The sequence below is a fragment of the Ochotona princeps genome, chromosome 2 (assembly GCF_030435755.1).
Source record: "Ochotona princeps isolate mOchPri1 chromosome 2, mOchPri1.hap1, whole genome shotgun sequence".
Lineage (NCBI taxonomy): Eukaryota > Metazoa > Chordata > Mammalia > Lagomorpha > Ochotonidae > Ochotona > Ochotona princeps.
Window position 1 is genome coordinate 29,957,536 of NC_080833.1, and position 16,903 is coordinate 29,974,438.

Below are 16,903 nucleotides of genomic sequence, written 5' to 3' on the forward strand. Positions count from 1 at the left end.
ACAGTTGTTGACATTTTCCATCCGTCACAAAGAATTTGCCAAAATTGGTTTGATTCAGATTGGGCACAGTGTAAACTTCACTGTGAGGTTCCCCTACCACTTGTTTGTGGCTCAGTTGAGTCACAAAATGAATTTGAAATCTGGAGACCCTCAGCATAGCTGTTTCCACTGACTCCTAAAATGGAAATAAATGATTTTTATCAATCCATTTCTGAACCTAACAAGCTTTGCATCATGCACATCAGTGTTTAGTATAGCCTCCACTGTCATGTTCAGCTGCAGAATGCCCTCCTATTTCAGCACAAAGCATTCAACTTTATCTTGAAATTATTTCTGTGCACAGCCGATGGTGTTCTTTTTTATTGCCCATAATTTTGAAAATGTTAGGATAATTATTCCTGTTTTACAGATGAGGAAACTAGGACTCAAATTAGGCAACTTACCCAAAGTCACGCAGCTCATAAATGCTTGAGCTGACATTTATTTTAGAGCCAGGTCTTCTGGCTGTTCTTTCCTACACATTGTTCTGCCTCCCTCTGTTCCTCCAAGAGACATGATTACAATGTACCAAGGAAATGATTACTTTCTCTGTGGTTTGACTTCTTAGACTCGAAGCATTCTTCAAGCAAAGTAATTTTCCTGTTTCGTTTTCTAGGTTTTCCAGAAGGAATTGGGAAAGCGAACAGGAACAGTTCAGGTCCTGAAGCGGTCAGGCCGAGAGCTGATTGAGAACAGCCGAGATGACACCACTTGGGTCAAAGGGCAGCTTCAGGAACTAAGTACCCGCTGGGACACCGTGTGTAAACTCTCTGTTTCCAAACAAAGCCGACTTGAGCAGGCCTTAAAACAGGTAAGAGGAGTTAGCCGCAGCATGTCTGAGCTGACTCGTTGTTTGTCTCTTGTGGTCAGTTCTAACAAGTTGTGAACATAGCAAAGTTGAAAGTGGATACTCTAAAATGTTCTACAAGACTTTTAACACCTATTTGTACTGGTGTCACAGCAATAGTTTACTTATTTTCAAAGATCTGCAAATGAATGGGGACCTTAACTCCTGTGTGCACTGAGGAATTTGGTGGTGGTGTTTTTACCTGCCATGTCACAATGTCTGACACCTCAGCTGTAGCAAGGGGCCTGACCTTTTGTGCTTGGTCATCTCAGGCAGAAGAGTTCCGGGACACCGTCCATATGCTCTTGGAGTGGCTTTCTGAAGCAGAGCAGACACTTCGCTTTCGGGGAGCACTTCCTGATGACACAGAGGCCCTGCAGTCTCTAATTGACACCCATAAGGTAATCCAACCCCGGATGCCGTGGTCTTGGCTGCCTGCCTCAGCCTCAAGGAAAGCAGCTTCTGCTTGAAAGGGGACAAAGTCGGAAGCTCACTGTTTGAGCAGGAATGAGAGGGAAGCAATTGGTGGGCTTTGTGACACCTTCATTCACTTTCTTAAAAATAACATGTTGGTTGTAACAATGTATAAGCACCTGGCAAGCATGTAAAGTAAAATGTGAATTAGTTTATCTTTGCATCACTGTCACATATTTTGGCATTTTTTAAGATTTATTTATTTGAAAGTCAAAGTTACAGAGAGAGAGAGAGAAGTCTTCCATCTGCTAACTCACGCTTCAGATGACCATAATAGCTAAGGCAGTGTCAGGCCAAAGCCAGGTTCAAGGAGTACAGACTCAAACACTTGGACTACGCTCCACTGCTTTCCTAGGCCATTATCAGGGAGCTGGATCAGAAGTGGAGCAGCATGGCCTTGAACCAGCACCCGTGTGGAATGCCAGTATTGTGGGTGGTGGCTTTACCTGCTATACCATGACACCAACTTTGGACGATGGTCTGATTCCCCAGAACCCTTCCAAGCTGTAGAAAACAGTGGAGTCTCTGGGGCCTCCATCTGTCCTAATGAGTGGGGAAATGTTACATTTGTACATTTTCATGTTGCTCCTCCAGAGATCCTACTTGATCTTATTTGAGAAGGCAGACAATGACACAGGCTGGTGCTCCCATCGCTGCTTCACTCCTCACATGCTGGAAGCCACAAGTTCAGTCCCGATCTCCCACGTTTGTAGCCAGGACTCAGTTACCTGAGCCGTCTCCGCTGCTTCCCAGAGTGTGCGTGGGCAGGAAGCAGACACCTCCTGCCTCCTGGAGATTATAATTTTGCATCTATCATTATATTGTGAATTTTTAAAAAATATTACGTTTCATAACTGTTAAATTTTTCCAAAAACAAACATTTCCATGTGAAAATAAATAAAAATAGGGTTAAAACAGGAGAAGGCAGCTATAGTCTCTTCTAACAGAGGAAGTCATTCTTGTATAAACCCCTGCTAGATATCAAACAACATAGACTTAGAAATCTGTGTCAACATGTTTCAGGAAAATCATTACACTGAAGTGTCGTCCCCCAACTCCCATGGTCAACCACCAGTGCCCATGGGGTAGAGTTCCTTAGTTTCTGTTTGCAAATTGTTTTTTGTGTAGGAATTCATGAAAAAAGTGGAAGAAAAGAGAGTGGATGTGAACGCAGCAGTAGCCATGGGCGAAGTCATCCTGGCTGTGTGCCACCCTGACTGCATCACGACCATCAAGCACTGGATCACCATCATCCGAGCTCGCTTTGAGGAAGTGAGTCACCATGTGCCCCCAAAATGGGCTTAGGCGATGAAGTACTACAGAGCCTCCTTTTCTTCTTCCTCCTCCCTTCACCTCCCTCCCGAACCTCTTTGACCTGTGGGTTCTGAGTCACTGGGGTCATTTCAACAGAAGTTAAACTAGCAGTTTAGTGAAGACTTGGCAATGTACAGTATCTGGAAGAATAGTGCCGGGGTAGTGATTCTAGGGGACACGTGCTCTGGGTTGCTGCCCCTTCCTGAGAAGTTCTCTGTGTAACAGTATGTACTAGATTTACTTTCAAGAGAGCAGATTTGCTGTTGCAACTCTGTCATGGGCATAAGGACGAAGCCTATTGACCGTGTGATGGTCTCAGCCAGTCATTGTGAGGAGGTGAAAAGGACACAAACGGATCTGCTTGACTGAAGGAGGCCATGTTTCCTCTGCCTCCATAGGTGCTGACGTGGGCGAAGCAGCACCAGCAGCGTCTGGAAGCAGCCCTGTCAGAACTGGTGGCTAACGCTGAGCTCCTGGAGGAACTTCTGGCGTGGATCCAATGGGCCGAGACCACCCTCATCCAGCGGGACCAGGAACCAATTCCTCAGAACATCGATCGAGTGAAAGCCCTGATTGCTGAGCATCAGGTATCTGAACCTCCTTGTGGAGTTACTGGTGTTTCTGCGTTGGTTATGGCTCCCCTTTCCTTTACCCTGTGCATTCATTTTGTTTTGTTTTGAGATCTGTTTATGTATTTGAAAACTGGAGTTACAAAAAGAGAGAGAGCCTCTGTCTGCCAAATAGCTTCAAATAGCCACATGGCTGGACCTGGGCAAATTCAAAGCTAGGAGTCAGGAGTCTCCCAAGTGGGTGCAGGGGTCCAAGCACTTGGACCCTCCTTCATTGCTTTCCCAGGCCACTTATTAGCAGGGAATTGGTTCAGAAGTGGAGCAGCCAGGATTTGAACCAGCACCCAGATGGGATGGTGGTACTACAGGTGGCAGCTTTACCACTATACCACAGCTACAGCCCCACATTCATATTTTTAATTGCTACTTCATATACACAGATACTTCTTTAAAGTTGAAAATGAAATTAAGAACTTTATTTTGGTGCAAAAATTTTGAAATTGTGCATATGAGGCATCTTCAAAAAGTTCATAGAAAATGCAAATGATGAAAAAACTATATCTTACTGTGGGCTTAGCAGCTTAACACAAACACGTGTCCCAGGACATCGGCCATGAGTAGGCCACATCTTCTCCTTAGGGTCATACCAGGCTGAAAGCAAGGTACCATTCAGGGCTGTGGCTCTCATCAGGAGTTCAGGATCCTCTTTCAGGCTCATTTGGGTTGTTGACAGTTCACTTCTGTGCAGACAGGTCTCCATTTCCTTGCTGGCTCTCAGTCAGGTCTTGCTGTCAGCTGCTGGAGACCTCTCTCGGGTCTTGGACACATAGCCTGTTGTGTTTTCAAAGCTGGCAAGAGAACTGTCCAGCATGATCTGATGAATCTTACGTAGTAATATTAATCAGGAGAAGGATTGTTCCATCATTTTCACAGATGTCCTCTACACTCAGGGAAGGAATTACACAAGGCATTTACACCAGGAGTGGGTATTTTGGGTGCTGTCTTGAAAGTCTGCTCCCCCCTCCCCTGCTTCCCTGCCCTCTCCCTGTCCTCTCTCCACCCCACTGGCAATATTTTGTTTTACTGACCTCTTAGTCAAGGGCATACTCGTCTATCTCCATTATACCAGGATTTGCAAAGACTTCTCATTGAACTCAGAGGCAGCTAAGAACAAAGAAGCACTTAGATAAGCAATCTCCAAAATGTATCTTTAGGAAGCAAATATAGTTTTTTATGGTGATAATTTACCCTGATCAGAGTGTGGATCTTGCTTAGTTATACTGCAGACAATATGGGTGTCTTAGTTCATGTACATAATTACTTCAGCAAATGAGAACTCCTATGGCTCCCATGAGGTTGACCTACACCACACCTCTTTCAGCCAAGTTTCTTGTCCACCTTCTGCCTCATTCCCTGTTTCCACCCCAGGTTCCTGTGGCCTGGCGTCCACCTCCCTCAGACCACAGATGTTCTCAGTCTTCCTCTCTTTGACACGTGGTACAGTTGATTCTTCTCCAAACTCTTCATGCCATCGACATCCTTCCATCTTTTGTTTTCCTCCAATCTTTCTGGCTCTTTCCTCTCAGCCTTCACTGGTTCCTGCTACTTTGCTCACCCTTTAACACAGATACTCCCTGAGTTCATCCTTAATGCTCTTCTCACACTGCTGGGGCTTACCCTGAACAGTAGCTTCAGCTATCGCCTGTAAACCCACTGTTTTTCTTCATCTCTGGCTCCACTTTTCCTGGAAGTCCACGTACAGTAAACTAGAAATTCAACTTCATCTTCCTGACCCCTCACCTCTCTTCCAAATTTGTCTTTGTCTGTTCATCTTATCAGCCACTCAGTGGCATGGCAGCCATTCCTTCCTTTCCTGTGCCTGTACGAGCAACAGGTCTTACCTGTCCCTCTCGGTTTCATCTTTCCTGCCCTGGTTCAAGTCCTCACCAGGTTTTGACTTCATTTCTACAGTGTTTGCTACCTCCCTGCAACCCATTCCCAGTTACTCTCCTACTACGAAGCCATGGTGATAGATCTATAGTAGAGATCGGATTACTTCTCTTCCTTGGACCAAAATCCTTCAGTTGTCCTGTCCCCTGTCCCCCTTGCTCTCAGAATAAGACCCTACCTCATGACACAGTGCCAGGCCTTTCTTGTATTTTCTCCTGCCTGACTCTCCAGTCCCATCTCTTGCCACTCCTCCATTTGCATCCTCTGCTCAGGCGGTGAATGGCAGGGTCCTGTGTCACAGCACTGTCAGGCCTCCCTGGTTCTGCTCAGGCTGTGCCCTCTGCCGGGACTGCCTTCCGCCTAGGCTTTGAGTAGCTCTTCATGCCTCTATAACTCAGCCAAGGCAGCAGCCTGCAGACAGCTTGACTGGGTAGCTCCCCTTCTAAGTCTTCTTTGGACCCTAAGTAGCACTCATTGCTCTAGTTCTGGGGCTTTCCTCAGTGGGCCGGGGGCTCCTTGAAGTCAGAGGCCTCATGTCCCCACTTAGGTCTCTAGCACCTGAGAAAGTACTTAGCTTGCTCAAGGTTTCTCCAGAGGAGGGGTAAGTACACCAAGGTGTCTGTCACTTGATCAGCCTGTCATGGACTTGGCTTTTGGTGGTAAGAAATTGCCGGATTCCATTTAAATCCAGGAAAACTCTGAACTCTTTTTTTTTTTTTTTTTTTTCAGACATTTATGGAGGAGATGACTCGCAAACAGCCTGACGTGGACCGAGTCACCAAGACATACAAGAGGAAGACCGTTGAGCCCACCCACACACCCTTCGTGGAGAAATCCCACAGAGGCAGCAGTATGTTCCCAGGCCACTGTGTTCTGTCCTCTTGTTAGAGAGTAGCAGTTTCCAAATGCCTGTCAAAAAATTCTTTCCATTTGCGGGAGCTAATTGGATTGGAACCAAAATCCTTTTAATTTTCCTTCTTACACATCTTTTTTTTTAATACTGATTTATTTCTCATTTATTTGAAAGGCAGAGTGACAGATCTTTCATTCACTGATGCGCTCCCCAAATGCACATAAAAGCCAGGGCAGGACTAAGCGGAAACTAGAAACCTGGAATTATACCCTCGTCGTCCCCCATGGCGGTGGCAGGAACCCAGTTTCTGGGCTGTGATCCAGTGCCTCCCAGGATACGTTAGTAGGAAATTGGGTTTGCAATCAGAGCACCTAAGGCATAAGCCGATATTCTGATGTGGGATGCAGCTATCCCAAACAGGGGCTTAACCCACTTCAGCACAACACCTGAGCCAAAACCTGTGTTTTTAAATTCTCTTTTCTCACCTGTGTTCTGCAGTATGAGGTTACAAAGTGTTAATACCTGTTCTTTTAGCAGTGATCTTTCCGTTGTTTGGGTCATTAGTGCTAGCTGCTTACATTTGGCTTGCACTCAATTAAACATAACTAAGTGAGCTCTTTTTGTGAAATCCATGCCTCTTTTTGTTGTGGTAATGTGTTTTCAACTCACTAAATTTGGTCAGGACTGGTTGGAGATAATATAGAAGACAGATACTTATTGGCTGGAGAGAATTGATAGTTTTGAAATAACTACTCCTTCTTAGCAACTTATTGCCAAGCCTTGTATTTCTGTTCACAGTTACTAACTAGATATTATAGAGATGTCTAAAAGTTCACGCGGACTGCTGTTTCTCTTCATGGACTGACAAAACTAGCTTTTCTAATCTTGTGATTGTTTTTTCCTTATAGGGAAGTCCTTGAATCAGCCCACACCCCCTCCGATGCCAATCCTTTCACAGTCTGAAGCCACAAACCCACGGATCAACCAGCTCTCGGCTCGCTGGCAGCAGGTGTGGCTGTTAGCTCTGGAGCGGCAGCGGAAACTGAATGATGCCTTGGATCGACTGGAGGAGGTAAGACCCTGCTGAGTGTCTCTCCCTGGAGGGAAGCAACTTTGCATCAGCACACAGCCCTCCGAGGCCCTCTGCGCATCAGCTGTGCGTCTCTTCTGCCCCTTCAGTAGTCGAAGCAACCTGTCCTGGGCCAGTGCTCTTTGCTTCAGGCCCCCAAAAGAGTCCTGTGAGAGGAAACCACTCTGAGGTGGCAGGACCGTAGCCTCTGATTGTGGAAAAAATAGCTAGCCCGTCAAGGCCTAGCCTGTGACCTGCTCCTTCTCAGTACCTTGCCACAGCTGAGAATTAGAAACATAACTAAAAAGTTATCCTCAAACGCGTGACTATCACAGGAATGACCATTTCTGAGCCTGTGGTAAAAAAGGCATATGTTACACGATTGTGAAATACTTTTTTGTAATCTTGTTAGTTGATTTGTCTTTACTGAATCATGAATAGTAAGTCTGTTTTGGAGTATCATTACCCAGTATTAAAAAAAAAAAATACAGTACTACATTTCCTAGCTTTAAAAATCTCTAATATCTTGTGTATTTTTTTTATTTGTGCCTATCAAAGCAGCTATGCCCGGAAGTGAGTGTTCTGTGTTGTTTGTTGTTGTTCCCATAGGTCAGCTGAGTTATCAGCATATTTGGTTCTTGGTGCTTTTTTCTCCTTTTCCTTCCAATTTTGGGTTTGGAAAGACCAGGGAGAAACTGCTGCACTGTTGAAGTGATCCTGAGTGCTACAGAGCCCTGCCTTGCCCACTGCGCAGGCCTGCTGTTTTCTGTCAAGGCCAAATATTTAACGTAAAAGTCAGATGGGCACTTCACTCCCTCTGGTGCCATTCCAAAGAAGCATGCTTGGGTGCAGTGTTGTTCCTAATGCTTCCATCTGGAACTCAGATGGTTTCCTGCAAGTCTCAAAAGATGGTGGGGAACACCAGCCCCCCACTGAGGGCCCTGTGTGTGATTATAGCACCTTTCAAAGCAACAGAAGCGAGGGGTGCTAAGGACCTCCTCTTGCATAGCGTCCATTCCCTTCCATCTAAGATACTTGGAAAAAGCCCGATGAGGAGCACGGCTGGCACTGCCCCTTCTGTTCCATGTGCTCCGTATGTGCCATGGTGGTTGTTCACTTGCTCTTCTTGCTGCCACTCCATGATTTGCCACAGCTTGTGTGAAGGATCATGGCTTGACGTGAAGGTGCCACATCGCCTTCACAGAACAGGCAGCACATAGACCTCATTGTTGCCTCTCCCCTGGAAGGCCTGCATGGCTTCGTTCGGCGTCTGGAAGCTTGGGTGTGTTGGACATTATGAGGGCCAAAACAATAAGTCTTATTGATGCCTCCGATTTCTGTCTAGTTGAAAGAATTTGCCAACTTTGACTTTGATGTCTGGAGGAAAAAGTATATGCGTTGGATGAACCACAAAAAGTCTCGGGTGATGGATTTTTTCCGGCGCATCGACAAGGACCAGGACGGGAAGATAACACGTCAGGAGTTTATCGATGGCATTTTAGCCTCCAGTGAGTCCAGTCATTCTTCAAATCAGGGGGTCCACACCACATCTCATTGGTTTGCAGTGTTTTGTGGAAGCTGTGGTATCCAGCCTCAGCAGTGTTAGATGAAAGTTGTGGCTGAAGGGAAGCAACTGGCCATTAAAAGTGTCCTATCATTCTGATGAAGAAAAAGGTTAATCATGTTGGATCAACTACATTAGTACAAACAAAGCACATTTGAGGTATAGATAAGGAACTAAACTTTGTGAATTATGATGAGACTGTAAGTAATAGGTTCAAAAATGTAAGTTCTTTTGTAAGAACAACTTCTGACATCTGTGTAGCAGCTAACAAAGCATGTGGTCTCATTTGTGGCGTAAGACATCACTAAGATGTAAAGTAGTGAAGTGACTTTACTGAAATGACAGCACTTCTCGCAGCTGTGTGACTTCACATGTCGCAGTCAGGGAAGCCTTGTCTGAGGGAATGGTGCTTGAGCTGAGCTAGCTCTAGCTTAGGAGGAGGATTCAGCCACGTGAAGAGTGGAGGGAAGAGCTAGAGGCAGGGCAGAGGAATCAGAATGTGCAACAGAATGGAGATGAGAGTGAACTTGGCATGTCCTGAGGATGGAAAGGTTAGTATGACAAAGGGTGTCATGACCTAGATGGGAACTGGAAGGACAGTAGGCAGGGACCAGGTAAGGCAGGGCCTTATAGGCCTTTGTGACTAGTGCAGATGTCATTCTAAAGACAGTGGGACGATAATTAGACACCAGGAAGCTTCCAGCTGAGAAATAATAGGATCTGATATATGCTGCAGTACCTCATTCTGACCACTGTAAGCACTCACACTTCCCTTTGGAAAGCAGTTTATCAGAAAGCTAAGGCTACAGTAGTTCAAAGAGAAAAAACTTAATGCTATTTCTGAAATAATCTAAACATTTTCCCAAATTGAGTGGCAGGTCTATAGCCATAATATTGTGTGAATTAGTTTTGTGATGTCTGAAATAATACTTCTAAAAAAAACTAAAATTGCCTAAGGGGCAACAAGAAAGTGTATAAGCACACAGTGTCTGGATGCTCTAATTTTGGTTAGTATTTATTTTTCCAGTTTGTGGCTCTTAGATTTTTCTAAAGTAGGCACTTTTCAAAAAAAAGAAAAATCACGTAAGTTTTTACTATCAAGAAATATTAAAAGAAACCCTCTTGCTTGCATTTCTCCAGAGTTCCCTACCACCAAATTGGAGATGACTGCTGTGGCCGACATTTTTGACAGAGATGGGGATGGCTACATTGATTACTATGAATTTGTGGCTGCTCTCCATCCCAACAAGGATGCTTATCGGCCAACCACTGACGCAGATAAAATTGAAGATGAGGTATGGAAAAGAACTGTGTGCTGTTTTTTTTTTAATAGGGCATTTTTTGAGCATAGATTTATATTCTGAATTTGATACAGTGCAGTTTACCTTACTAACTCTTTAATTTGTCTATTGGGGGTGATTATTTCGGGTTCTCTTTTGGGATCTCATTTTGCGATGGCCTTCAGAGAACCCTGGAGCATCTCCGGCCACTGAGTGCTAACCCTGTCTGGCTGGGTTACTCAGGTGACTTCCATCTAGGTGTTCTTCACAAGTACCACATTGCTTAGTGTGGGCTTATCACAAGCCTTGTTTGACCTATTTTAAAATCCAGAGATGGTGTCATCAAATGTAGGGCTTAACAGGTGAAATACAATAGTTAAGATGTATTCCTACCTACCATGTTTTCTGCCTCATTTAAAACTGTATCACATTGAAAATAACAAACTTAATAGCAGCACGTAAATATCCCAGAATGCACTGGTGACAGCCTTGGGGAGGGAGAGGCAGCAAGGCAGGCCTCAGGAATGAATACGCTTAGAACTTAGCCGGACTGACATCCAGGCAATCTCAGACCAGGAGATTGAAATTTCGTGTCATTTCATAATTTGCTGTTAGTCACTGATTTTGACTCATGGATTAGCACTTCTCTGAAGCCATTGTGAAACAAGCTGGATAGTTTCTTGGTAATTTCTGTCATATTCTCCAGGTTGTCTCAATGTTATCAATTGGTGAGAGCAACTGATATTAATTTGGAACTGAAAATAAATGCATTTGTCAAAAGCCTGAAATGCATAAAAAGGAGCAAAGACTAGCTCTCTGTCCAAATGTTTCTTTAAATAGGGAGTCACACTTTTTCTGTTCACAACCAATAGGTAACAAGACAAGTGGCTCAGTGCAAGTGTGCAAAAAGGTTTCAAGTGGAGCAGATTGGAGAGAATAAATACCGGGTAAGAAAGAGAAAACCCAGTTCTTTGTCGTGATCTTTTCTTCATGTGTGGCCATTATGGGTGCAAGCAGTCTAAGCTAACTAGATGTTCCCACCTTCTCCCTCCTGATGCTTGGAAGCCCACATCCGGTAGGACTTGCAATGTGGTCACTTTCTGTCAGTTATCAATGTCACATGTCCTGTTGTGCTAAGCTTACCTAATGCCCTACATAGGTCCATCTAAGTCAGTAATGTGTACTTCAGTGGAAATTAGAGACATTGCAGTGCTGACCAGAGTGTTTAGGAGATGAAGTACTTTTGAAAACAAGTACATCTAATAATTGGCTGTTTCCCCCTCCCCAAAGAGCTGGTCGTTGTAAGCCTGGGACAGCTCTGAGGCTCAGAGAAGGGTGAGTAGAGACTAGAAAATACTGTGCCTGATCTGAACTGGACTAAGTGTGGCTGTAACCAACAGTGAACCCTACATATGTTTACATTTCTTTTAAGACCAAAATCCACAAGGATCTGAAACAGAGCTCCTGAAAAGATATTCAGCAGTTTGTTAGGATTCTTTAAAGTCCTAGAAAAATTTGATTGGCAAAGAGGATTTAGATGGTCATGAAGGACTGTGGTTAAATGCACTGAGGGAAAGGAAAATCCAGTTCAATTAGTACATCTGAAAGTCCTTAAAGTACAGTAAGTCCACAGCATGAGGAGTGTTGAATGCTAGGACTGTAAAGCTCCAGCTAACTCTATGTGTGCTTGCTGAGTGTTGGTTTCTTGTTTTATTTTAGTTTGAGGTTACCTATGAGGGAAACAAATAGACCAGGGCACAGTAGGTTGGAAGGTTGATCTTAATATGTAGAAGCATATCCCTGTGGCAAGCAGGAGTGTGGTGAGAATGCAGTCATTGTGCTTCGCCCTGCTGAAAGACTGCTGACACAGTATGGTTTTGTTTCCCAGTATTAATTTGACAAAATGTTCTCTTTTTTCCCCTTCATCCTTGTACTCTTTCTGTCTGTAGTTCTTCCTCGGCAATCAGGTACAGTGTGCCTTGCAACGTTCTCCCTCCCGGTGGATGTGGTCTGTGTAGCTAATGCTGCCTGTTGTTTGCTGTGGGGAGAAGACATCATCTGAAGCATGCCTGGGTCACCTTTGGTTGTCTTACCAAGTGGAGAAACTGTTAACTGAGCCAGGAACGCAAAAACTGTCTTAGCAGCCAAAGGATATGAATACATTTGTGGAGGAGGGAGAGATAAACTTTTCCATTGAAAAATTACATTGGCTAACAATGATGGTATTTTGCCGGACTGAATTGTAAGTGATATGGCTTGGAGAAATGGAGACCATGGTTTCAGTCCATTCCACTTTTAGAAAGAGTCTGTTCTGTGCTGGAGGTCCCAATGCCACCAGCACAGTGCTGGCTTTCTGTCTTTTGACAGCTAATATAAATTCCATCATGCACACTAAGTCAAAAGCTTCCAGGATGCTTTAGTACTCTTTATTTAAATACCTGATTAATATTTCCATTATTTTATATATATTTTATGATTATAAGGGACCTGATGCAGTGTGGGCTATGGCCTAAAGTTTGCTGATGACAGACAACCAAAATCTTATACAATCAAACTGGACTTGCAATAAAAGCTTAGGTGCTCTGACTCCACTTGGTAACTCCAACCTTCTCAGATTTTTCTGAGGGCTCTGAGGTCCTGTGTCCTCAAATGTGGAAGGAAGTTGCATGAGGAAAATCTGTCTCTGAAATGAAATGAGCAACACTAAGGGTCGATGTGAGGCCCAGAATCAGCGTTCCAGGCTCTGCAGTGCTCACTGACAGCTACAGTATTGTCCTGGGTCACTGGGAAGAACAGGAGATGGAAAATGAGACAAGTCAATTGGCTTTAAATAAGAGCTTACAGCAGAGTTCTCAGTGTGCCTGTTTCCTAATGGATTCAGGCAAGCACCAGGCCCCTTTGGAGGGGCACTGATGCACCACTCTACTGTTCCATTGACCAGGAGAGAGAGATAAGTTGGTCTAATGTTGCCAACAAAATTAGAAAATTTTGTATGGAAGGCACCTGTGACTTCAGGAGCTCATTCCTACTGTCAAGACCGCTAATGTCAGCCATTCTAAGAACTCAAGTCCCTTTAAAGAGCAAGAAATGGGTGCCTGGCTCTTAGGCTTCCTGTTTGCCTAAATGACTAGCCTGTTGTGTCAGGTGTGTGGAGGTCCCCATTTAGAGCTGCCCTGACCCCTCCCACCACTTGCCACTGTGGCCTCAGACTCTCCAGCTACTCTGACTGCTGGCTGGAGTTTTTTCAAATAAAACTCATCAAAAAATGAAGGAGGAAGGGACAAGAAGTAAATAGAATAATGTATTATAATTTTCAAATAATGTATTACATTATTTGAAAAACAAAGCACTCTCGGGTTCCCTCCTGGTCCACTCTGGAGGACACGTACGTGCATATTCCTCCCTCTACTCACTGCCCTGCACAGACCCCAGACTGACTTGGTGGTCACTCTGCCTCTGTCTGGCAGTATCCCCAGTTCCTCCCAGAGCCTGCTTCTGGGGACCCCTGTTTTCACTTGTTAGGTTCATCCTCTGAGGGAGCCTGCCACTGAGGCCAACCAAGCAGCTTCCTTCCCAGGACCGGACTTGTATCCCCTCACACCCATGGGTTCAGTGCTGCTTCTACTACACCGTGCTATTGCTATAGTCACTTGGTATCAAAAACTTTTGAGGCAAAAAGGTATGGGGCTGTTGTTATTTTCAATTTCAATGGCTAGGGAAGGGGGGGACAGTACGTTCTAGCTGCCCTTGTTAATAGGGCATTTGAGGTAGAACAGCGAAGGAATGCGGAAAATTACAACAAAGAATTTTAAGGGAGGATGGTTATATGTCCTTCACAAATATCTTTTCTGATACTTCCAATCTGTGTACCTGGTTTCAAAGTTAGAATTCTCCTTTCTAACTTTGAAAACTCCAGTTAAGTGATTAAGTAGTCTCTCCCCTCACCCCCAACATCCTCTTTGGATTAAATAACCAAATGTTTGGTGTTTGTTTTGGAATCTTGGCATGCTTCTCTTTTGTTTCCTCTTTATTTTGGGAAAGGGGTACTTTACGCAATGGGAAATTGCAGGTGTTAAGATAGAACTGGAAAGCAGGAATATTAGGCAGAAAAATCATGCTTGTTTTAATATCCAAAATGATTATTGAATATTTGTGATCGAGAGATCAAATTTTTAATTTCTTCAATAAATTTTAGTGTAAATATCATTTAATCATTTGTTCAGAGAAACTCCTGCTAATGAGATCACAATTAGAGAATGCTTGGGAATTTATTTGTGAAAAGTGTGATGCAGAAAGTCTAATTTTCCTCTAAACTGGTAATGAGGATGCTTTGCAGGGGTTTTCTTAAGGCTTGAAATAGTACTTGCTGTTCTCCACTCACTTTGGAGCACACTGTATTCAGAAGTTGACCTCTACCACCGTTCTTGTAGGAAGACGCTGTGATCACAAAGAACATGATTAATTTGGGTAGAATCTTTAAAAGAATCAAAAAGAACAAACTATTCTTGCCCTCTCCTGTGTGGTGCAGGGGCAGGGATGTAACCATTAAAAGTTAACTCCTTAACTTGATGTTTCTGCTTTACTGGTTTTTAAGCCTGTTGTGAAAAATGCAAAAATAAAACTTAAAATTTTTTTCCCAAGTTATCATCCTGTCTGAATACAGTCTGCTTCAGGAAAAAAGTACAGGTACGCTTTGAAACATACACTTGCTAACTCAGCCCCCGCCCCCCTTGATTCTGCAGTTCGGGGATTCGCAGCAGTTGCGGCTGGTCCGTATTCTGCGCAGCACAGTGATGGTCCGCGTCGGCGGAGGATGGATGGCACTGGATGAATTTTTAGTGAAAAATGATCCCTGCCGAGGTAAGGAACCTGAGCATGGATCACCTGTGACGTGGGCTTACACAGCTGCTCCCTCGTACCGACAAGAAGTGGCCAGTGAGGGGAGGGAGGGTCCTGTTTTTTATTTATTGCCAAGTGTTTCAGTTGTCATCCTACCAGCATGGATTAGAACTCAAACATAGTCCTGAGAATTAAGGGTTTATTGGCATCACCTGAGTGTCTCAGTTTCGAGTTTGACCACTAGTGAAGGAAAAGGAGCCCAGTGAAGCCCTTCCTTTAGTCTCCCCTTTAGAGCTCCAGATGGCTTTACCTCTAATCCTTGCCACTGAAAGTGGGAGAGAGTGTTGGGACCTTCTTGTGCTGGGACTGACTGGTGAGCCCCCTTGACTAAAAAGGATAGAGGACACCTACCACTGAGCCCAGCCACTCCAAGGACAGATGGTAATGCAAGCAGGAGCATGGCAGCATCTTGCTGCTAAACATGAAAGGCTTGCCTGCCAGCCTGAGGCGGAGAGGAACTGTCAATTTGGGCATGAGTGGCGGCACTGCAGTTAGGTCTGCAACAATGAGACATAACTGAACTCTAGTTGCTAAATCCTTTCCAGCTACATCCATTTCTTTTCCTGTTAGCAGAGCAGCATGTGGGTGTAACAGGCTCCCCACACTGTCTGCCAATTTGTCTTTCTTGACTGGTTTCTGCATTTCCTGCTGTGTGTCTGTGTGTTTACATATTTTCTGTTCTAGTTCACCATCCTGGGAGTAAAATAAAGCGCTCTGATTCCAGCTCTTCGATTTCCAGTCAGTCTCCCATAGGTTGGCTTTCAGGCTTTGTCCCTCTTCCCCACACCCCAGCCCGTTGAGAATGGCTTTGCTTCTTAAACTGATAACACCTTTTGGCTCTGTGATACATGCTGCCATCATGAATGCTTGAAATAGCCAAACAATAGCTTTTCTTGGGGCTCTGAATTATCAGGGCATGAAATACTGTGGAGAACAGCGTCCATGTGAATTAGTTCACTCTCTCTGTGTCAACAAATGCTCATATAGCATTATGTGACACACACTGCGTTCAAACAGATAGTAAAATGTAACATGGACACTATGATATATCCATTTTGCAGAATAGGAAATTTGAGGCATAAAAAAGTTAAACAGCTGGCTTAAAGACAGTCAGTGTCAGATGTGGGATTCAGATACAGAGTAGTCCGTCTGCGGAGTGCCTTCAACAGCAGCATGCTGTGGTCATCCTTCTTAGTTGAGTATTACAGGTCCAGCCTGTTGGTTAAAATTATTAAGGTTTATTTATAAACCTAGCATATAGAAAGGCTTATAGTAAGGTTATATCACTTCTTTGGAAGTGATTCATACTCACACTCTAAAGCATTTAGAGAGGACAGAACTTAGAGTAGAGCTCCCGCATGAATTCAGATAGGTCCAGAGTAATTTTTCTTAACTTGTTCTGCATTTACTATAGTAAAGCAGCTAAGCAGTAGTGATTTTAGTTAGCAATTTTCGTTGTTAAAAATATATAATCAATTTCAAAAAAATACCTTTTCTTACAAAAATTTGAGAAAATAGGTTTTAGGACTTTTAAAATAAGCCAGTGCTTTGATTTAAAAATCCTCTTTCATTGTTTCTATGAGGATTGGTACATAACATGTTAAGTTGAACTCAGTGCAGTAACATTACTCCTTTCCAGTGATATTCAGTAGGTTGTAGTTTTCCTGTTCTGTCTGATTGGACTACACAAACAATGCATGTGGCACTTTGGAATCCTTGGCTGCCTGTTTTATTTGCTGCCTGCTCTGTTTATGGTAATACTATGCTGCTGGCCAAGGGAAAGACTGATTGCTTTGTCCTTGTCTTAATATTAAAAAATTGGAACCCCAAGGGAATTTGGAAGGGCTGTCTAGTAGCTATTTAGCCTTTTGCAGCATCCTTTGGAGCAAACAAGGTAAGGCTTTCTTCTGTCCCCTCTCTTTTCCTCCCAGAACTGAGTTACCATCTCCATTCAGTGAGTGTGGAGTGGGTGCCTCTGTGGCTTTGAGTCACAGCTATACCAGTGGCAGATAGATAGTTTGTTTCTAGTCAGACCGGAAACAGTG

At 44.0% G+C, this 16,903-nt stretch overlaps 1 protein-coding gene across 10 annotated transcripts in view; it reads left to right on the forward strand.

Moving 5' to 3' along the window:
* The window catches only part of MACF1 (microtubule actin crosslinking factor 1), a 388,597-nt gene that overhangs the window by 361,893 nt on the left and 9,801 nt on the right, over positions 1 to 16,903 (forward strand). For 8 of the 10 annotated variants that reach the window (XM_058679238.1, XM_058679275.1, XM_058679268.1 and 5 more), the window contains 11 exons: positions 656 to 850; positions 1,159 to 1,287; positions 2,489 to 2,632; positions 3,073 to 3,261; positions 5,923 to 6,043; positions 6,955 to 7,118; positions 8,461 to 8,623; positions 9,820 to 9,974; positions 10,832 to 10,906; positions 11,909 to 11,926; positions 14,702 to 14,819. In XM_058679238.1, the coding sequence (XP_058535221.1) occupies positions 656 to 850; positions 1,159 to 1,287; positions 2,489 to 2,632; positions 3,073 to 3,261; positions 5,923 to 6,043; positions 6,955 to 7,118; positions 8,461 to 8,623; positions 9,820 to 9,974; positions 10,832 to 10,906; positions 11,909 to 11,926; positions 14,702 to 14,819 (1,471 nt within the window). The remainder of the gene's footprint in view (positions 1 to 655; positions 851 to 1,158; positions 1,288 to 2,488; positions 2,633 to 3,072; positions 3,262 to 5,922; positions 6,044 to 6,954; positions 7,119 to 8,460; positions 8,624 to 9,819; positions 9,975 to 10,831; positions 10,907 to 11,908; positions 11,927 to 14,701; positions 14,820 to 16,903) is intronic. The other 2 variants (XM_058679296.1, XM_058679290.1) reach the window with 1 other exon arrangement.